Genomic DNA, 23,372 nt, shown 5'->3' with positions numbered 1-23,372 from the left:
CTGAACTGGACGCAAGACTTCGGTAGCCGTGCAGAATCCGCTCTCTCAGCGTCGTTCTCTTTTTCAACGCTTCGTCGTGCCTGCGTTCCTTGATCGTCGTCTTTGTCAGTGTGCACATCACTTTGGTCTCGCGTTTCCCGGTAACAATATAAAGGAGGCTATGGTATCGCTCAGAACACGCAATTGATGGATGGCGAAAAGGCGTTTCATGTTAACATGATGTTAACATCGTGTTATTTCATGTTAACATCAAAAGTAAAAAAAATCATGCAATGAACCGCAGCTAGCTAAGCTCCTTGAACCAAAATTTGACATTTTTGTTTTAAGTGAGAAGGGGGATCGTTAGTGTACCAGGTTATAAAGCGGTAGGGGTTCAAAGTAGAATTAGAAGTGGGGGTGGAACCTCACTCTATCTTCATTATGTGCAATCTTGCCTGTATGCAGTCATCGCGATTCTGCTTTTGCGATTGGCCACGGGATACTGGCTGCCATAGCTTAATATCCTCCTTGTGGAGACTATCACTTCCTGAAGTTGGGAATGTTTCTTGAACTTGCTTGATATCCTGATGTGCCTGTTGTTTTCGTTGGCGGCTTCTACATATACCTGGTATCTGAGAGCCTTTTATGTCTACAAATTCGTGATGGCATTGAATCTCGCCGCTATTGCAACGTTATTAATGCGCCAACAAGGATTAAACCGCACACAGACAATGCTTGCTTTGTACATAACGAGACATGATAGGGATGGTGTTTAGCTGCTATTTTAACGTTATGACAAGCAGTAATTCTTATCACCTTTTATCCATATGTAAAAAAGAAAATAAAACTGTTCTGTTCGGTCCACTCTAATATTAAATCATGACTTCCGGGGCGATAGATACGTTTAGCGCTATGTTAGCAGTCACAAATTGGGGCAACGTTTAATCAGAGGAAAATCCAAACTTATCTTGTAATATATTCCTGAACACGATAAAGGAATGTCATGAAGACGCATTTGCTTCGCAGCCGGTCGAAATTTGCAAGATATCGCGAAAGTCGAGGACAACCAAACAATTGCACAATATAATAAAGAAACGAGAAAATATTTATGATATTTTGTGCAGTCAGTCGAATATAAGCAAATAAGGAAGAAGCTCAGTTCAGTTCTGAAGAAGGCACGGTTATAGTACTACATATAAAGGTAGGAAGGAATCCCGCAGATTCCTGACAAGATATGAAATTGCGGCAGATATCTTGCGAAACAAATCTAGCATCATGATTTCAGTGTCTTTAGAATTAATGGTGTCGAGCATAGGGAGCCCTGTTCGGCAGATAAAATTAACATTCATTTTGTAAACGCAGTGGCTATATCCCAGAAGTTTGTGTGTGTGTGTGGGGGGGGGGGGGGGGGGGGCAGAGGAGACATACATTACAAACTCTATACCTCCCGGTACGATTGCATCGGGGTTCCCGGTTACATGTAGCCGGGAACTGGAAATAATTTCCTGCCTTAAATCACAGGGTAAAATATCGTTCCCGGAAACGGTGATATGAAGGCTGCGCCCTTTGTGTATGTTGGCGAATGTGAAGTTCTGGCTTTGCAGCATACAATCCATAGTTCATTTGTTAGAAAAACCTTTCCGGACTGTATGAAAATTTTACATGAGGGTGGTTCACAAGACGATATCAACAATTACAGACCTGCTTTATTTAGTGTTACCTGTATTTTATGAAGTGTTACAAAACTTAATAAATCTACAGCTAAATAAATTTCTTAATGAAACTTAGTAGGGAGCAATACGGTTCTTTTGCAAACATGTCTAGTGAAGTAGCCCTTCCGGATATTAGAAACAAGTTTTTGAGAACGCAAAGCGACATAATTGCTTTACCCTATCCTAGTCGGGGTATCACAGCGACGAAGAAAGGCGAGCTCGCGCAGTTGCGCCTCTGCGTAGCGAGTTCGGCAGGTGTGCGAAGAATAAAAAACAAAGATGAAGAAGCGTATCTGGAAAGAAGAAGCGAACGCCGCCGGTTCCGCGTGCTGCACCAGGAGTCGATGTCAAACGCTCGCTAAACTAACCTACACTTGCCCATATTGGACCACCTTACAGCACCATGGACAGAAACATTGGTAACAGATCCAAAACCCATTCCAACCAACACCAAAGGACCAGGAAGAGATCACCGACAACGCCACATAATTGATACACAAGACCAGCACATTGGTCTCCGCATTTATACCGACGCCGCCCTATATCATGACGATGACACAGGCATCACGTTTGCAACCACTGCTTACTACCAAGAGGGTTCACAGCTGCACGCCACTAGCCACAGTGGTCGCAGGTACTGGTCCGCAACTGAACTCGAATTAACAGCCATCGACGAGACCCTTCAACACGGCACCAAAGGAACAGATCGTTTCATCCACATCTACACCGACAGTCAAGAGGCTATAAAAACCCTGAAGGCCCGTTCTTACAAGACCTCGGTACAACACAGCATCAAAGAGCGCTGCCGATACCTGCGAGAGACCTCACAAGTCTCGGTACGAATACATTGGACACCTGGACATCACGCACAAGGAACTGGGAACAGAATGGCCCACGAGGCCGCTGGCGCGCAGCTAGAGGAAGACCGCCGGCATAGCCTTGATGTGGGCCCGTCCAACTCGGACCACCCTTACTGTTCTCCCGTCTCCTTCATCATACCGGACTCTGTCATCACGCGGCTTAAACATGAGCGGAGGGGTTAGTTGCGGGACCTTGTCCCCGGTATTAATCCTCCGATCCCTTCCGGCCTCTCTCGTCCAGCCCAAGTTCTAACTCACAAGGCGCGAGCCGGTGCAGCGTACACACCGGACATCCTGAGTCAATGGCGCCGAACCAAGATCAGCTGCCCCAACTGCCCTGCTGACTCCGTTGACCTGCAGCACTTGGTCTGGACCTGTCCTGGCACGGCTGACCTCCGCGCACGCTACACATCTGCTCACCACATTCAGAGCTACGAAGACTGGACAGCCCCCAATACCAACGCCAAGCGCAAGCATAGTGCCCTGCTAGACTTCATGTCGGAGTCTGGCGCCCTCAACCTCACCTAACCCACCCCCTTCCCCTCTAGGCCTCAGGTCATCCTCATGAATAAAGGTTTATGAATGAATGAATGAATGCTCACTAAACTTGAACTTGGTGGAGATGTAGTAGTATTTTAAAATTTAAAATTTATTATTATTCATATTAAACATTATTTAGGCTCAAATTAGTTTATATGTAAATAAAGCGGTTCGGACGCGCTCTTCATTAGAGAGATTTAGCTTACCGCGATCCGCGATCCGCTACCGCGATCCGCCACCGCACGTTCCACTGCGCATGCCCAGATCCCAATGACACCGATAGATGGCGCCACATACTTGATGTCGGCACATTGACCTGCCGAGTCGGGACCAATCAGCTTGTGCGCCCCGCCCACGCGCGGTAAATGGTCACGTTGCGGATCGCGGATCACGGTAAATTAAATCTCTCTATTATCTGTTTAGCGGCGCGCACACGTAGCATCGACCCCTTGATTATATGTTGGTTGTTTTATCTTTGTTTACGTTGCACTAGTCGGTGCTGTTGTGTCTGCGCAGGATGACTGGTCAGCCATCGGTCAGGAAGGTTCAGATAAATACACTTGCTAGTAGCGTTTGTTCCGTCCACTTCTCTCGTCCTTGTGTGCCTCAGCGCTTCCAAAAGTTATGAAAGGAATCAGCATTCATCGAAAAAATGGCAAAGGAGATAAACGACAAGTAGCGGCTTTGGAGCTCTGTCGAGCGATTTCACAGACCTGGAGCTTTTGGTCGAGATCTATCGGAGGTTCCACTTTGTTGCGAGCTGCGATGTTGCGTAGAATGGCCGACGCCTCAGGTATCCGGTCCTGCGACAAGAGCCACCGCGGAGATTCGGGGATGATCCTACAACGAACACGTCAGGGGTGGAGAAGGGTTGCTCAGCTCACCCGACGGAGCAGTCCGGGCAGTTTAATCGAGACACGCGAAAAAACTTACCTGATGTACAAGAAGAGGGGCACCGCGCACGAAGCACACACTGTTGCCAGCACCACCCATGTCCGGCTTAGGTATGCAACAAGCGGCAGGAGGCACATGCCCAGTGTCCAGCCCATGCACGCCACGCCAAGCATCAGAGTGCGCTGCTTGACTCCCACCAGTTCCAGCACTGCGTCGACGCGCACCGTGAAGCAGCAATGATTCAGTAATGAGCGGGACACCCGTTGAAGGAGCAAAATAGAAAATTCAATTAAAAAAATGGCTTGAGAAGTCTTTCTGTAGATGCAAACAAGACGAGCAGGCAACTAGCAAGCGCAATGAAATCTTAATACATATTCTGTCTAGATTACCAAAAAGACACATGAATTACGCTGTTTGCCTTACTAAATCCGCGGCAATGGGCGACAGTCGGTCGTTTGAAAGTGGCTTTATTGTCGGGTCTTTCTCGGCCAGTGTCACCGAAGTAAGCGTGACCGACAGAGTTAAAATTTTGTGACATACTTAGGAGCGCCCACGCGTGTATAGAAGAAAGTTGGCTTGCTCAATATTCTTGCCTGACGTCACCCCCCCCCCCCTTCCTTTGAAAGCCCCCTTGGCAGGGGAGGTGGAGAGGTCGTTGCGGCAGCGCACCACCGGAGCCAGCTTTAACTCTGAATAGTCGCAGGAGCGATCTTCACGGCGCCTGCTGTCATGAACTCTTCTCTGTTCTACCGTACTTAAACACTTCTATCTCAATATCGACAGGCTTTACCCACACTGTGAAGAGATCTGCAATATTTACCACAGGGATGGGGATGTAATCATGATTCTCACCTTCCTCCTTCCCCTAGCCATACCCGAGAGGCATTGGAGACCGCCTTTCTTACCTGCTCCACACTGGAAGACCAAATGGCTCTACTAAAGCGGGCACGAGGCGAGGCCTTGTCGTGAGGTGTCCAGGACTAAGGATATCGACCAAGAAGTGGGGTCTTTAGATTCTCAAACGCTCTTTCTGAACATTAAGCATTTTTCACCACTACCGCCCCACACTTCCTCCCGCTCTCTCCTGTAGCGCGCTCGTACGTGACAGGCAGCGCGCTGCCTCTATATTCTCGCTGCTTCTTTGACAACGGCTTCTCTACTCATTCTACTCTGGACTGAGCCCTCCCCACTCCCCGTCTTTGAAGACGCCCGCTGCGCTAGGTCCCGTGTCATGTGAAGGTGATTCAAGGGCGTACGATTGGAGTTACACAAGTCATTGGTTCGAACCCCTGAGAGAAGTTAGCATTCACCTTGCCTAGAAATATATGCTAAATGTGAAGTGAAACGGATTGACGGCAGCCGAAACGCTGCAGGAAGAAAGTGTGTGCCATAATTGGGATCTAAATAAAGAAAATCCGGAAGTGCTTGAAGGTCCGCTGCAGGCAGATTTTTGCTTAATGGGGCTAGTAAAGCTTCCGACTTAAAGCACTCGGCTGGTGGAAACAATTGTGGGGGTTTGAGCATGACCTAACCTAGTGCTACGAACTAAAGCTGTGTTAAGCGTGGTTATGCAAAGTTTGACGGTTTGAATTAAGGAGACGCTTAAGTTTTGCCTTGAGAACAGCCGCGATAGCCCCTGTAACACCGCCATTTCATTCTGTAATTTTATTTCATACTTAGTCTTTAGATTAGGTATTGCGGAAATGAAGGCGCAGTATAAGTTCGAGGAGGAGGAGGAGGAAAAACTTTATTTAGTCCTATATTATTTGGCGGTTTTTGGACGTCTTCAGAGATGTCTGCTTGTTGTATCCACAAGAGTCTTCTCCGTCGACTTCGTCCACTTTTTACAATGGTCGGTTGCCCTCAGTCCAGGGCTCCGCTGGCTGCTGCCGCCCGTTGGGCTCGCTGTACCAGACCTTTCTGGTCTTCGCAGCGGTCGCTGGACAGCAGAGTCTCCCATTGCTCCGCACTCGGGTTTCGAATTTTGGGGACCACATCTATGTTTTGACATGCCCATGTGATGTGATACAGTGTTGGTTTTTCATAGCACCACGGACATCTGTCAGCGTATAAGGTAGGGTGCATTTTGTTTAGTATGTGTAGGTTTCGGTATGAACCCGTCTGTAATTGTCTCCATATGACAGTTTCCTCTCTGGTGAGAGAACTGTGCGGTGGGGGATATCGCATTCTTCTTCCTCTATAGTTTTCTAGTATGGCCGAGTATGCCTTGGGTGCTGGCAAAAGTTCCGCGGACCCGTCGGATGCTCGGAAAGTAGTGTATGCTCGAGCTATCCTGTCAGCCTCTTGGTTCCCTGCCACCCCCATGTGCCCCGGTACCCATATAATTTTGTGTCTGGTCTTGTTTTCTTCGTGGTTTTTAAATCTGTCGCTCGCTTCGAGGAGTATACGAAGCGCGTGACGACCAATCCTACCATTCATGAAATTTCGACAGGCTGTTTGAGAGTCCGTGAGTATCGTTAGCGACCGCCCAGCTCTATAGCCCTCCGCCACCGCTAGAGAAATGGCTACTTCCTCGGCCTCTGCTGCTGTGCAGTGTCGGATAGAGGCGCTGGTCACTTCGCGTAGAGACGAATTGACCACCGTGGCCACTGCAATTTTGTTCTGTCCTCCTCTCGAGGACGCGTCTGCATACACAGTCGTGTCTTCAGGAGCGTATGTTTTTTGAATAAAATTGGCCCTTGCTTCTCTTCTACCTTGGTTGAGGTTAGGGTCCATGTTTCTCGGGATTGGAGCTACCTTGAGGGACTTGCGAAGTTCGTCGGGGATCGTTACCGTCCTCGCTATTTCTCGCATCTGCTCACAGTATCCGAGTCTCTGTAAAAGCGCTCTTCCAGTCGTTGTCTGCAGCAGCCTGAGTTTTTGCGACTCAAGCTGCGCCTCGCGTAGTTCTTCGAATGTGTTTTGCAATCCAAGCGCCATGAGCTTTTCTGTAGACGTGTTGCGCGGTAATCGGAGCGCCGTCTTATACGCTTTGCGTAGCAGGGCATCAGCTTGTTGTATTTCACTCTTGTTGAGGCACTGGTAGGGCAGGCTGTACATAATTCGGCTCACTACCAGGTTTCTAACTAGTTTTAGTGTGTCCTCTTCGCGCATGCCATGCCGCCTGTTGGTGATGCGGGTGATCATGCGTGTCACTTGTAGCGTTGTAGTTTTGAGCATGGTAAAAGTGTGACTACTGCGTTGGTTCGATTGAACCCACATACCTAATATTCTTATTTTTGTCTTTTCAGGGATGGGCATTCCTTCCAGGTAGATGTTGAGTTTCAGGCTCTCACTGGTTGGGACGGTCCGGTTTTGTTTGCCTCTCCACACTCGAAGCAGTTCCGATTTCTCGGTCGAGCATGCGAGTCCTCTTTCTCCGAGATATTTCTGTACACAGGAGGCCGCTTCCTGTAGTTTTCCTTCCTTCTCCCCGAGGGAACCGGTGTTCGTCCAGACTGTTATGTCGTCTGCATACATGGCGTGCCTGATGCCTTCGATCTTCTCTAGTTTTCGTGCTAGACCTATCATAGCTATATTGAAGAGGATAGGTGAGATGACTGATCCTTGTGGTGTTCCTTTGTTTGGCGCGTGAATTTTGTTCGATCGAAGGTCTCCCATGCCGATGGTGGCAGTTCTATCTGACAGGAAGGCTTTGACGTACCCGTGGATTCTGCGTCCGCAGTTCAGGTCGTCTATACCTCTAAGGATCGCTTCGTGACTGACGTTATCAAATGCTCCCTTGATGTCAAGGGCCATTATGACATTTTCACCTGTTCGGGGTACGTTGCGGAGCACATCTTCTTGTATTTGAAGCAGCACGTCCTGCGTCGAGAGTTTTGCTCTGAAGCCGAACATGGTATGGGGTACATGTTCATTATCTTCCATGAAATTTTGCAGTCTTTGCAGCACCACCCGCTCGTAAAGCTTGCCGAGGCACGACGTGAGCGATATGGGCCTGAGATTTTCAATTTGGAGCTGTTTGCCAGGTTTAGGTATCATAATTACTTCGGCGTGTTTCCACTCTTCGGGAACCGTCTCCGCCTCCCAGTGTTTGTTTAGAAAACTTACGAGCTCTTGTATGAGGTCGTCACTCAGGTTTCGGATCAGGGCATTGTCGATTCTGTCGGCTCCTGCTGCCGTGTTTCTGGTCGTATTCCTTATGGCCGCATAAACTTCTTCCACAGTTATTGGGCGGTCGAGTCTCTCGTTTTCGGCTCCGCGATAGTTTCCTTGGTATCGTGAGGGGTTGCGATCACCGAAACATTTTTTTCGTGCCTTCTCTAAAAGGTCGGTGTCCGAGCCCTTGAAGGAGTGGATGAATCTGTGGATGCTTTTATTGTTTTCTGATTTTGTTTTGGTCGGATCGATTAGTGCTCTTAGGAGATTCCAGGTTCTGGCCGTACCTAAGGTTCCCTTAAGCGAGTCGCTGAATTGTTCCCAATTTTGTCTCGCGAGTTGCGCTGCGTATTCTTCAGCTTTTGCCGTAACTTCTGCTATATTTAGCTTTAGTTTCCTGTTGTGTTTTTGCTTCCGCCATCTTTTGGTGAGACAGCGTCTGGCTTCCCATAGTCGCAGAATGTGCCCGTCTACTTCGGGCGTTGTTGTTGTTCGTCTTACACTTTTTGTGCATTTGTCTCGCGTTTCTGTCAACATGCCGCTCCAGTCTTCTAGTGATTGAATGCCGCCTTCAGATTTTTTGCAAGCCCCGCGGAACGCGTTCCAGTCCGTGAGTTTTGCTTGTCCGATCCGGCATCTTACCCTTTCCGATGCTATTCGCGTCCGGAGGATAAAATGATCGCTACCTAGGTTTTCCATCATGTTTTCCCACTGTGACTCCTTGCTCTTCCTTACGAACGTGAGGTCCGGGCAAGTGTCCGTGCTCACACTATTACCGATTCTCGTTGGGGTCGCGGGATCTGTGATTAGCTTACAGCCAAAATATTCGGCTACGTCCGCTAATGTTCTTCCCTTGATATCTTGTTTCCGGTATCCCCAACTCGTGTCCATGGCGTTGAAATCTCCCACGATAATGAGTGCATTTTCTTTGGCCAGCTTGTGCGCTCCGTGGAAGAGTTCGAAGAATTTGGCTTTTCTTTGTCTTGGCGGGCTGTACACGTTTAGTACGAATGTGCTCCTTTCCTTTCGCTTTTTCGGAATGATTTCGACAAGCGCGTGCTCGATGTCCGTGTCGGCGATGGTATCGTGCCTGATTGCGGTGATGGTTTTGATGACTAGAACGGCTGCTTTACCTCCGTTTTGGCTCTCGTAAACATCGTACCCCTGTAGAGAGGGCCTGGTTCCAGTATCTTGGAGCGCAATCACATCGGGGGGTGTGAGCTGTGTGTTTATGTATTGTTTTAGTAGGGCCTGTTTTTTGCGGTAGCCTCTGCAGTTCCATTGCCAAATTTCTAAGTTTTCTTGGTCTTGCTGACGCGTCTTGGTCATGTTTACGTGTTCGTGCTGTTGCCTTGTTCGACAGCGAACGCCGTTAACGCTGGACGGTTGTACGCTCTTTCCCTAATGTTTTCGTTATGTCTTTGTTTTCGAAAAGCACTTTTGATTTCTGAGATCTGCCCCTGAAATTGTGCTTGCATCTGTTGCATTTGAGATTGGATTTGCCGCATCATATCCTGCATCATCTGCTGCATCATCTGTTGCATTCGTGATTCAAGTTCTCCATTGTTGGATGCTTGTGGCTGTTTTGGAAAGGCTCTAGTGATTTCAACCTCCCGCTGTTGTGCCTTTAGTGTTTTTGTTAGTTCCTCGACCTTGCGTTCGAGCTCATTTTGTTTGAGTCGAGCGAGTTCAAGCTCGCGTCTGAGTGCATCACTGCTCGCGTCTTTAGCTTCTTTGACAGGAATATTTTTGTTGTTTGTATTGTTTGTGTTACTATTTTCTACCGAGTGCGGATCAATGGTAGATGCCCAGCTTACCTTGCTGCCGCCTTTCTGGGAAAGCTTCGTTTTCTGCTTTTCTTCTTTGTTCCCCTCCTGTGAACCGGCCGGCGACAGAGGTGGGAAGGAATTGGACTTTGATCGGCTCCTTGAGGTCTCTCCTTCTGAGCTGAACCATCGCTTGCGTGGTCGCCCGCGTTGGCCACTGCGCCCTCTTTCCCTGCTGGGCTTTGGTCTTGCTTTTTTCAGTCTCTCGGGGCACTCTTTGGATCCGGTGCGATGTGCCTCACCGCATATTAGGCACTTGAGCTCGCACACATGGTCTTTCGTCGGATTTTTATCTCCGCACAGTCCGCACACAATAATGTCCGGTGTGGGGCACACGTCGGAGCGGTGTCCTTGCTGGAAACAGACGTAGCACACTTGCCTCGTGGGGCGGTACTGGTAGCACGGTAGTTCACCTCCGTAGTATATTACGAATTTCGGCAAGATCGGGCCGTCGAACGTGATCACGGCGGTCTTGGATTTTCCAAGCATCCTTGCCTGGAGAATGGTTACTCCTTGAGTTCTGACTCGTAGGTGTGCTTTCAGCTCTTCGGGAGACGTACCTGGGTCAACACCGTGAATTACGCCGCGAAAGACGTCCTCCGGAGCTGCCACGTAAGCGTTGACCTCGTACGACTTTCCGGCGAACTTAAGGCGGGTAATGCGCCGCACCAGGTGAGCCGTTTCTTCATGTGGGGTGCTAACGATAATGATATTTGATCCTGTGCGAAGCCTTACAAGTATGTCCTCGTCCTTGCATTGTTGGCCGCACGCCATGATAACGGCGCGCGCTACTTGGTGTGTGGTGAGTGATTTCACCATGAGTCCTTTCTTGGGTCGAAAAATTATTTTGATGTCATTTTTGGGGAGTGGCGGCAGTCTTCGCCTAGGCCTCCTCTGCTCCACCTCTCCGGTCTTGTTGCAGCCGGTCGCATTACCCTGTGATTTTCGATCATGAGGTTGGGCGTCCGGGCCGGTTCCCGTGCCTTTCCGTTGTCCTTGTCTCTGAAGTTTTTTTTTCTGGCGCTTGGATTGAACAAGCTCCCAACTGGCATCGTTGTTGTACCCGACGCGCTCCGATGAGGAATCTGACGGCATTCCGTCTTCGCTTCCTGACTCGGCGTCTCCAAAGTCGTCTTCATCCATCCCTTGGAATTCGTCAAGGAGGGCATTTGGTGGTTGTGGCGACGCACTTGGGGCTTGGCTTGGCCCTGCCATATGGTCTCCCTTTGAAGAAGAGTCGGTGCTAGGCGCCGCCGTGGTCAATAAGCCTAGCGTCCCATGCTCTCCCGATGTCGTGCTGGGCGTCCCGTCAGGGTTAGCGGGCTGGCGCCCGCTTTGGAACTTTCAAGTCCGGTAAAGATCCGAAAAAATGGTCCTACCGCTTGAAATATGGCATCCAGGGGATCCAGCACTTGATGTCTTCCAGTTCCGAATGAAATTCAGAGATTGGTGGACACCTTCACTTAATTAGGTCAAGTTCACACCAGCTTTTTGAAGCTCAAGCAGCCAGACAGGTTGACCTTGGTTGACACATGGCGTAGAGAAGCTTCCGCTTCAATGTGCATGGTTTAAAAGCATCGTCGTTTGGCGTTTTCTCAATTCGAAAAAAGTTATAATGGGACCCAATTCGCCGAAATTCAAACCAAGAACTATAAAAACTTATATGGCATTTTAGTAATAGCTTTATTGATTGTCTCAAAGGGCCACCGAAACTTGTTTTTATTGGTTACTTATTTTTGAGGGCCACCGAAGCCCGCACGCAAGGTTTGAAGTATTGTAAAATTCTAGGAGGCACTTAACGATAAAGCGAAAGCCTTTGGGGCTAGTTCTACTAGAGTATTGGACAAAAATGCTTTTAGACAGACTTTGAGACAATTTAGTTATCGTATCGTCATTGTCAGATAGAAAGGGAACTTGTCACCCGAATGTGCTACGCCCCAAGGTCACACATAAGCCATCAACCTGCCGTCATCCGTCCTACGTCCCCAACAAGGCGTCATCCTTCTCTCAGGTGGGGAGAGGTTTTCATTGGGGGCGAAAATCCTACCCGGACAGGAGCCACGACGCACCATGAAAGCCATGATGGTGGCGGGACTACTACCTCCTCCTCTGACGAGAAGCTCAGTTCGCGGCAATCATGCGCCCGTCGGGCGAGGCGCTCCGCAGATGACACGGGCAGGAGAGCAACTTCTTCTGTGCCGGATTGGAAGTCAGCAGCTCTACTCGGCGGTGATGGCGCACGCTCGTTGCGCTGCTTAGTCTTCGGAATTGCAGGCAGATGGCTTGCGGCGGTGGTCGATGCTAGAGTCACTCGATAATCTTCATAGTACCGCGAAGGTCCCATCGCGTGCTAGCAACCATGACCAGCGCGGCCATGAAGCTTCCAACTTCTCGAGGCACGCCTCTGGCGCTATATTCTAGTCAAATGCAGAGGACATTTTGAAAGTAGCATAGGCATTTGACTGTGCATTGCCTTGAAGAGCACTGCAGCTACTTTAGAAACAATAGAACTTGTGAACTGGGAACGATAAACTTGTATGAAAGACTAAGCGGTGGCCTGCATGCGGATCATTCCAGTCCTGCCAAAGCGCTCTATCGATTAATCCAACACCTTGCCATTCTGTTGTGATTTTCGTGGTATTGTAATAACTCGCACTTTGTTGCCTTTCTCCATTATCACCGTAAATGACCACATTGAGTGATTCTCTATGGCGGTGCAGATACCAACTGCACGTGGTCGTACATGCACGCGCACATTTTGATGCAAGCTCACTCATGCTTGCTTGTTAAACACATTTATTGACTCAATCAAAATCATTATCGTTAAACATGATCACTGATCTCTAAGCATTATTGCTCGTTTCCAGTCGCGTTCATCCTAGTCGTTCGTAGTCATGAAGAGTCATGAGTAGTCATCGTTATCGTTATCACTCATTGCTAATTTGACTCGTTTCCTGTCAGTTGCGGCCATTTCAAGGCATCATTTTACATATTGCCATTTCGCAGTCATGATGAGTCATTCCCAGTCCCTGTAGTCATTACCCCTTATAGTTAGGCATTTTACTCATTTCCAATCAGCTGCGGTCATTAAAAAACATCGTTTGCCATATTGGTAGTTTCGTAGTCATTAGCAGTCATGATTAGCAATGCCTGGTCATTTACTCATTTCCAATCAGTTCTGATCATACTTGTTGTTCGTAGTCATGACGAGTCATAGCTACTCACTGTAGTCATTATCACTCATAGCTAAGCATTTTTACTCGTTCCAATCATCTGTGGTTATTTCAAGTCATCGTTTGACATATCGGTCGTTTTGTAGAAATAAGCAGTCATGATGAGTAATGCCTTGTCAGTGCAGTCATTACCACTCATCGCTAAGCATTTTTGCTCTTTCCAACCAGCTGCGTTCATTAAAAGTCGTAGTGTGACATGCTGGTCATTACTATTCATCATTATTAGTCATCATAATTAGTCATTACCTATATCAATCTGTACAACTTTAATTCATTACCTGTCACCATCATCGTTTTCATTCTTACTCTCCCTTCTCACACGTCCACTATTTGCTAGCGACACATTAGCGCACACATGCGACACACAGATCACACGTACACATTTTCGCTAAACGAGGTAGCCAAGAAAGGCTCTCGCCTTAAAAATCTTTCCGGACTCATGCAGGCTGCTGCAGCCGAAGGTGCTGTAGCCCTGCATTCTTCCTTATTACAAGAAAAAAAAAACCGAGTAACAAAATCCAGACGCGAAATACAGCAATCTCCGCACACGCACTGCGGTAAAACGCGTCCACGCTGTGACTGTTTGGAAGCTTGATGCCGAAAGTGGGCAGCGGCGCACCACGTGACCCATGTTGACCAATCGATGGCGCAGCGGTGCGGGGAAAATAATCGCAGTACTCTGAAAATTATCGAGTGACTCTAGTCGATGCGCGGCTGTAGCCGGCCACTCTTCCTCCTTCCCCCGTCGTCAGCGTCCACTGGCTACCCGCCAAGACATAGTCGCACCCCCGACGTTGCCGTGAGACGGCAGGCTCGCTAGGCACGAAGAATTACGATCTGTTCCTCACGCCCTGCCCGGAGTAATGGTCTGCGCGCTTCGCTTAGGATTGGAGGGATAGTGGTTCGAGTGGACAGCTTTCTGCACACCGAATCTGATCATGCCACGCATGAGCCAAGAAAGGCTTTCGTCTTTAAAAATGCGAATTCGATCCTACTAGTTTTAGAAATGCGGAAGGCAACATATTTGTTGAAGATCTCAGAAACACCATGCCAGAAAAATCACTGTAGAAACAAGTAAGGAATAATACCACGAATTGAGCAGGGGAGAGCTGCAAGCGGTCTATCTGAAATAGTTGGACCGTGGGAAAGTGCAAATAACTTACTTAATCGGGTAAGGCTCAGTGCAGAGAAGTGCGGCAGACACTTTGCAAATAGCAAACCTGCATGAATGGATAGACAGAATTCTGCGGGTGAAGTGTTTTCGAATGGTGTTCTGGGAGGGGGGAGGGGGAAATGTGTGAAAGTTCTTTCTGTTAGTAATCTATTCGGTGTTTCGCTGTATATATTAGCGCATTTAACTTAAACTACATAGCCTATAATAGAATAGACATCTGGACAAGTTGGTACGGTGACATGATGAATAAACAGCGCTACAGACTAGGATGAAGAACAAGAAGCAAGCAGGGCGGGCGCTGTTTTTTTTTCTCGCAACTGAAGTTTATTGAAAACACGCACAGTATAAACATCCAACCCTAGCCGCACTAAAGCACACATTAAACAAAAAACCAAGTCACGAAGAACCAGCACTCATACCACGTCCAAGAAACCCAACCTCTTTATCTGTTAAGAGCGATTGATGGTTCACTAACACATTTTTTGCCTAATCGCATGATATGCCTGACTTCAATGATTTCTCGGTTAATCTGTGCCGGATGGGCATCAAAAATACGTGTCCGTGCTAGGAAAGGATGGCAGCCATCACACCCGTTACAATGCGCAACCAGATTAGAGCCTCTACCAATCTCTAATGATCTCTCGAGCTCTCGTAACCGAACATTAATACACCTGCCCGTTTTACCCACATAGCCTATATCTGCTAGTAAAATTCCATTCTAGCTCGGGGTAGGAACTTGAACTGACGAAGTGTGTACCTGCAGTTATGTGCCTTCCTCAACATTTGTGTAAAAATTGTGATGCAGCTGTTCGTTGGGCAGCGTTCTGGACAGTGCAAGACTATTGCTCGTTACAGTTACTATGTATGTACCTTGTATTTAATTTGGAGGCTAGCGCGCGACAGGCATTCGAACCGACATGCACACCTATAATTGTGTGCCTTCAAACTGTGGTGTGGTTAACTGTGGCATCGAGTCTGAGTACAGTTTCAGAACACGTGTACCGGATAAAGTACCAACCGAGATAGCCTTAATACATGTCGGAAGCCTCACTCGAAATCGTTTCGCCCGATAAACTATATAACCTTTGATTCTGGACACGTGGTGTTTCTGCTGAATTTTTAATCATAATCCCTTTCACATGAACTCCTTGTTCCACCATGGAATCTATAGGTGTCGACTAAGTGCAACCATTCTGCTGAGTCTTCCTTATTAACAAGTCATATACAGATATGGCAGGGTTTTTGAGGGGCATTTGCAGAACACACTAGCATATTAACCGTTCGCCGCCAACGTTTGACGTTGAACATTCTCGTGTCATGTTTTTCTGCACCCACTGTCAAGCTCTGTTAGCAATATGCTGCATTCCTCAAACCAGTGAGTTTCAGCTAGCTTTTTCTGTACTGCGAGACTCACTAATGATGTAGGGCACCTGGTCGATCTGTGGATCCAGCAGGGCATTGATGAAGCGCATGACGACGAAGACGGCGAAGTTGGTGGCCAGCACGGAGCCGAAGCCCGAGAACACGGCCACCGCTACAATGCCGAAGAACGTCACCTTGCGACCATACCTGCAACACAGCGGAGCATGTCAATACGATCTGCTTATTAACCTGTTTCGACGGAAAATCGTACTTCGTCGTATTTGATGCGTTTCCAACTACGTAGAATTAGAATAGCTGGAGGATAATAACTCTCGGATGCGATTTCAGATCTTTCTTGTACTTTTGACATGCCGGGATTCCTGTTGAAGTGTGCGTTGGTAATAGTCCACAGTTCAGATCTGATTGCGCCCTCGTTATACCGAGTCCAAGCATCCCTACGCAAAATGTTCTAGCCGCAAAGGACGTCGGCGAGAATTTTTAAAGGGCCACTGTCCAGGCGAGGACCTTTTAAGCAAAGAAGCCCAGTGTTTTGATTAGGTACCGGAGATAGTCTGTGCTAAATGCTGCAGTGACACGCGCGCCGCAAAGCAACGAAAATACAAATCAAAGCTCTCTCATGCTCTCCTTCGGGAAGCCAGCTTCCCCGGTTCCTGCGCTGGCCCGTCGAGCCACAGTTATGACGTACTTCCCGAGAACGACGTCCATTGGTCCGTCTCGCTGACTGACGGGAGAAGGATGGGTGTCTACCGCTCGCTGCGCGCTTTTCCCTCGCCGCGGCCAGACTGAATCGAGCGGCGCTCGCTCCCTCCCCCGTTTTTTTTTTTCGCGCACGCAGAGTACCACGCCCCACCTCCCGCCTAACGCGGAGAAGGAAGGGGAATTTGTCTTGCGGATGCTAGACGACCTCGGGCAGGAGAGTAAAAACCTTTGCAAGGGAACGGAAGGAGAGAACCATGACAGAATCGGGTGATTGCGGTGGCTGTAACTGCGTTGTTAGTTACTCTTTTCAAAAACATTTTGCGGCCTTGCGTTCTCGGGGCGAAGTCTCACAGTCACCGGGGAAGAAAATATTTTCGACCGGAGGGTGGACAGCGGGCCTTAAAGGAGCCCAAATCCCACAATTAAACGTTATTTTTATGTATTTTGAATTACAGATCCTCTCCTACGATTGACGAAAGGTATCTCGACGGGCTGCCTCATAGGCCGATGTTTACGTACCAGTCTTTGAGACTTCACTGTCGTGCGCCCAAAACAAGCATAAAAACTTTAACCAGCCCTCCTCTGGATGGAGCCGGACCCAACTGCGTGGGCATATGGAGTGATTGCATATCAGGCACCAATACACACGTTTAATTTTGATTGCGCTACGCTAGTATCATGCCATTACAGAGAATGATAGAGCACTGTTAAGAAATTAAGCACTGTTAAAACTGCTGTTACTATCCCTCTCTTGCGCCAACCTCCAGTGACATCAGTCTCGTGTTCCCGTCTCTTTCTCGATTTTGTTCTGCTCCTATCACCTGTAACAGAGCATCTGCCAGGCAGTTGCCGCTTTACGGAAAGTATTTCAGCATGATCTGCATGGTCAGTACGTTACCACTACGGGGGTCTTATTTGGCTCGGATATTGAGGTGCCTGTTTATCCTTGTTTGCTCCTAATAAAAACAAACAGCCAACAAGTTTGAAATCTCTGAAGCGGCGCAGTATGAAAGTTGCCAAGCATAAATCACATTTGATTGCGCATGGTAGGAATGACAGGAAAAAAAAAGTTCTCCTTTACGGTTTATACCCAGAAGACTGAAAATAAAAGCGTTAAGAGATGATCCCTGCACACAAGATACAGCATCAGCTGTTATTGCAGGAAATATTGAAGACACTGTGCGGCAGCAAAACATATCTTTTCGTAGATCTCACATTGATCCATATTATAGGTCACATGATTTCGCTTGTGATGGAGCCGCTTGATATGGAATGCGTCCATCAGAAGGCCTGAATTTAGTAGCTTACGCTCTGAAGAGAGCTAAGCTCAACAAAATTAAGAATTATAGAGTAGAGGACATCGAAAACCAAAGAAAAGCGCTGAACACACACACACACACACACACACACACACACACACACACACACACACACACACACACACACACACACACACACACACACACACACACACACACACACGCACACGCACACGCACACGCACACGCACACGCACACGCACACGCACACACACAGACACATACACACACACACAAAACATTGCCGAGGAGAACATTACTTCCTATGTAAAATTTGAGCGCAGCTCATCAGCTTTCGCAGCTTTTCGGTAGTCTGAGACCAAGAATTCGAGCAAGACATGCATGTACAATTACAGACAATGTTTTTTTATTTTTCACGCATATTCCATACCAACTAGTTCCTCTTCCGCGAGTAAGATACTGTGCCTTTCCTTTCCTGTAAACCACTTAACTGGCTCTAATTGAGTTTCGATGGAGGCGAATTGGAGCGGCGTCCACGTGCTCTGCGATGTCAGTGCATGGTAAAGACTCCCAGGTGGTCAAAATTACTACGAAGCCGTACACCATGGCCCCCATTTCACACTTTCCACTTTCGCTCCCATCATCCCCCTTTCCTGTACAGCGCGGTAAGGAATCCACGAAACAGGTGCGACGGACATCGCGGCTTTCCTTTTCTGTGAACCAATTATTATTGTTTTTGGCCTAATCAATTACCTAATTAAACCACATCAACCATTTTGCCCCTTGCACGCCTTTTCTTGACGTTCTATCTTATGGTACTATTCTTTTTCCGATATTGAGTAATTCCTCTTTTACAAAGTCATGTCGACGCGAAACCGGCCTAGGCTGCGGAGCTGGTTACGAGGGACAATATATACGGCGACGCCGCGAAACGCAGTAATGGGAGCCAAAGAGCTGCGTGCTAAACCGGTAATGGCGAGTGTGCAATATACAGCCAGAAAATCTTACCTGTCGGCCATAGCTCCAATGAAGACGGTTCCAATGACGCTTCCCGCGGTTCCAACAGAGTAAACCAAGCTCGGAAGATGACCGCGAGAACAGACCAGGTCCCACTGTGATCCGCAGACAACATTAGCACATAATTTTTGGCAAAGGTCCCGAAGAATAAAAACAAATAAATTAGCAAACGAACACATTGTCCAATAGTAATATAAAGCGAGAGAATACAGTTGAGGAATTGCGGCATTCTATAGACTCCCACACGGCCAGAGAAGCATTGTTAATATGTCTCAGCGCTATACGGAAAGTCAAATAAGTTAGCAGTACTCTGAGATATGTCCGTTCTGGTAGCCTATTAGTATGTATGTATGTATGTATGTATGTATGTATGTATGTATGTATGTATGTATGTATGTATGTATGTATGTATGTATGTATGTATGTATGTATGTATGTATGTATGTATGTATGTATGTATGTATGTATGTATGTATGTATGTATGTATGTATGTATGTATGTATGTATGTATGTATGTATGTATGTATGCATGCATGCATGCATGCATGCATGCATGCATGCATGTATGTATGTATGTATGTATGTATGTATGTATGTATGTATGTATGTATGTATGTATGTATGTATGTATGTATGTATGTATGTATGTATGTATGTATGTATGTATGTATGTATGTATGTATGTATGCATGCATGCATGCATGCATCCATGTATGTATGTATGTATGTATGTATGTATGTATGTATGTATGTATGTATGTATGTATGTATGTATGTATGTATGTATGTATGTATGTATGTATGTATGTATGTATGTATGTATGTATGTATGTATGTATGTATGTATGTCTGTATGTATGTATGTATGTATGTATGTATGTATGTATGTATGTATGTATGTATGTATGTATGTATGTATGTATGTATGTATGTATGTATGTATGTATGTATGTATGTATGTATGTATGTATGTATGTATGTATGTATGTATGTATGTATGTATGTATGTATGTATGTATGTATGTATGTATAACTTTATTAGGGAGCCGGCAAACGACGGGTTAAAGCGTCGTGACGCTGGCCAAGCGTCCACCCGGGGTTAAGCCCTACTCTGCACTACCTCGTTTGGCCTGTAAGCCTATTAGTAAAAAAAGAAAAAAAAAAGTAAAGCGATGGTTGCTGCAAACATTCTTCTTGGTAGTATTTTAGGACAAACCCCTTAACCGCTCCAGCGTGTATGTTTGGGGGCTTGTAGATTTTTTCTTTTTTTGCATTGCTGGCAATCAGAAAGCGTTGACACTAGACAGTCGAGAGCAAAATTGATGTATACCAAGCAAGCTTCTAATAAACTGCACAGTAGCACCACGTTCTTGGTGTCTTAGATAATCAGGAACGTGATTAATTTAAATTCGGAAGGCGGCATGCAAACCGATAAAATGACAAGGGTTCAACGCTGCTGAACCAAATCTTGAGCGAAAGCTTTAGCTGCGTTCTTCTTCTTCTTCTCGTTTACTTCTTCCTTAGCCCACATATAAAGCCCCGCTTTAACCAACCCATATGAACATGCATATAGAGGTAACGTGAAGGCCAGGATCCTAGCAGGCTGATTCTGACATAACCGTGCAATGTGAAATGAGTGACCCAAGTTGACAGCTCCTGCCAGCCCATGTGTCCCGTGGGGTGTGACGCCACAGTGTATCGTGGGTAAGGCGTAACTTCGGCCGGGTCACGCGAAGGCTTGAAAGTGCGAGTAGTATTGCTTTCGCAATAAAATACGATCTTCCCCTTCTGCGGCCTCGACCCAGGCGTCATGTTGATGCGGAATTACGCAATCGGCTGAGGTGGGCATATGGTTGACAAAGCTCATCTCCCCCGAACGCATTTCGCAGGTGGAAGTGTTATGCGATGTGCTGTTGCTGGCAAATGTGAGCTACGACACACAGACTTATTGAGAATAATTCTTAGCACATAATAACACGAATACCATATAAGGTTTGTTTGCAAACTAAACAGAGGCGCCTAATCTTCTTTGCCGCGTCTGCAGAGAATATTGTATGACGCAGCCCTTGCAAGGCCCTTTGACGTCGCCATGGTGTTGTTAGCCTGATACTACGTAATCGTGGAAACATGAGCCTGTTATCACGAAGCAGAGTTGGTTTCAACTTTGTGCTTATATCGCAGTTATCATAGACGTTACTTCACTGTGGTGTTTCAAGGATTGCCTTATACGCGTAACTTGAAATTTGACATCTTATAAGGCATAAAATTTTTTTTTAGCTACAGATCGCAAATAGGAAGTATTTTTAATCATTTGGAAGGCCTGCCTTTTACGATAAACTAAATGTAAGGGAAGTGCAAGTCAGTCTACTTATTTCTGTAAACGTTATCGGGCATATAGATAATATGACGCATTGGTTCTTGCTTTCGCAAGTGCATCACGCAGTTTATAAATGGCGTTCACCGGCTCAAATTGGGCGGCTGTAACACTGGATTCTACGATATTTGTTCTAGAATACTTTTCAAGAAACATTGCTCAGCCAATTAGTGTTCTTTGTTATAATACACATACAGAGGGCGAACAAAAAGCTAGAAACAACACTTCTCATGTAGATTCAAATAAAATAAAAATAAAAATAAACTTAAAAATACAGTCGGAGAGGGGATTCCTTTCATTACTATGTTGTATGCTTCTCTTTTGAAACAAGGAAAGGAAGAAGTCGTTGACGTTTGAGGAAAGTTAGGCGAGAACATTTCTAGGAATCATCGAGTAGAGGTACTGGTTTCTGCGCGTGCAAGAAGAATCAGTGCGCATCTTGTTTCTTTTTTTTTTGTTGTTGTTGTCTATGTCGCTTAAGAGTGTAGAAATACTACCCCATCTTTGCCGAGCGTCATAATTGAAGTAAAGAGAGAAACATTGCGCAAGAATGGCCAACTAACCGGCCTTGAAGCAAGAGCAGCGATACGCACGTGCCTTCCGAACAAGTTGTCGTCGGACTTGGCACTGAATTCGCGACATGAGTATGTTTGTCCTCCGCAGGAACGAGGCTTCAACTCAATACACTCCAGTTACGCGGGTTGGCCTTAAGTAGGTGCCATTGGTAAAATTAAAGAACAAGTTTTCTGGGACATTAAATGCTGCCTACATCGACGTTACCTGCGTTATAGAAAGCATCGCGATAGATTCACGACTCCGTGATAATCTGCATTCTTTCGCTTCAACTTGAGTTGCTAATGCCACGAGACATATCGACGCCTGAAATCTAATCTACGCTTCTGAACTTGTCTATGAAAACAAAAATTGTAATTTTCCTTTACTCACCAATAACAAAAAGCCGAAGACAGCACACTGAACCTTTGTTTTTTGAGGGAATTATGAGTTCAGCGCAATTTTTCTGAGGAAATAAATATATTGGCGAAAAGTTCCACTACATTAAAGTCGCTTTTCGTTACGGTTTGTTGATTTTGTAAGGTAGATCATATGCTCACGTAAGCTTTAAATACACGGACTTTACACCTTGCTTGCGAGTTTTTTTCGAAACAAAAATACGCGTTAGAATGCAAGCGCATATTCTATTGAGTATCCTGAAAAATATATACAGTCATCATCCCAGCCCTACTGACTAGAATTCTGCAAAGCAAACCATAATATAGCAATAAAATCTATAAATCGTTCCTTTAAAGTCCCTGTGGTCACTCTCATACCTTTGTCGGCACCGTCTCGTCATAATGCAGATCGTCATAGCGAAATAGTTCACACGGTTTCCTCGGCGCACTTTGGTTCACAAACCACGATGTATTCCACGACCCATCCGAGTCTGCTCCAGCTTCGAGGAGGCGGTCAATCGTCCCATTCACATCCCACAGAGGCAACATAGAGCACTCATCCTCACTGACCACCAGCCTCCGGATCTGTTCGACGCGGGAGGCGTTCAGGTTTAGATAATCCAACTGTGGCACGACACACTGGTGGTCGGGCTCTGACAGGAGAAAGATGAGGTTCATCGAGAAGAACGGGAAGAGGATCTGGGACGGCAGCAGGAAGATCCATAAAAGCAGTTTCTGGAACCTGCCAAAGCCTCCTAGCTCTTCGATCACGTCCTCAAACTCCATCGGTCGTGAGCACCTCCTTTCGCTCTTCTCCCGTTTTCTCGGTGATGCCGGGACGGACAGTGTCACAGGGACAAGGGAACGCGACGTATGTGGCCGTCTTATTAGTAAGTAGCAAACAGGCAAACTATCAGCTTAGGTTTCGTCAACAGCCTGATCGAGGGTGTGGGAGCTTTGTGCTACAGGCGTGCTGTGTCTGTTGCGTTGTATAGTTCTGATCCTATCGCCGTCAGTAGCGGAGCCCCGCAGCTATGGGCGAGGGGATTGATGAGGAAAGGAAAGCGGAGGAGAAGGAAACCTCTTGTGTTGGACGTTCGCTGACGAAGCTGTAACGAGGAAAAGGGGGATAGACGCCATGTTAATTGCTCTTTATGTTTCTCCTGAGCACATTTCCTCTTGTCGGCGCAGAATGCTTGCGGCCTGCGTTTTGGCGACAAGCGCACTAGTTGCCCATATTGCATGCAGCTGTGGTGCCCACGGAAGCTCTCGTCCCACCGAGTATTTCGGTCGGTGAAACGCTCGATTGGCTTGCCAAGAATTTCAGCACT

The 23,372-nt window shown here is 46.9% G+C and overlaps 1 protein-coding gene across 1 annotated transcript in view; it reads right to left on the bottom strand.

The window, feature by feature from the left end:
• LOC146208200 (carcinine transporter-like) overlaps window positions 1-22,827 on the bottom strand; it is a 74,748-nt gene extending 51,921 nt beyond the window's left edge. The window contains exons 1-5 of the mRNA XM_084587223.1: window positions 22,420-22,827; window positions 18,708-18,811; window positions 15,752-15,906; window positions 4,025-4,193; window positions 3,805-3,931 (exon numbers count right to left, since the gene is read on the bottom strand). Coding sequence (XP_084443349.1) covers window positions 3,805-3,931; window positions 4,025-4,193; window positions 15,752-15,906; window positions 18,708-18,811; window positions 22,420-22,827 — 963 coding nt within the window. The remainder of the gene's footprint in view (window positions 1-3,804; window positions 3,932-4,024; window positions 4,194-15,751; window positions 15,907-18,707; window positions 18,812-22,419) is intronic.
• Window positions 22,828-23,372: the final 545 nt, after the last annotated feature.

Source organism: Amblyomma maculatum, chromosome 1 (genome assembly GCF_055883805.1).
Source record: "Amblyomma maculatum isolate TAMU_Amacu chromosome 1, ASM5588380v1, whole genome shotgun sequence".
NCBI classification, from domain to species: domain Eukaryota; kingdom Metazoa; phylum Arthropoda; class Arachnida; order Ixodida; family Ixodidae; genus Amblyomma; species Amblyomma maculatum.
The sequence above is the reverse complement of the archived record's forward strand: the minus strand, read 5'-3'. Positions and strand labels throughout refer to the sequence as shown.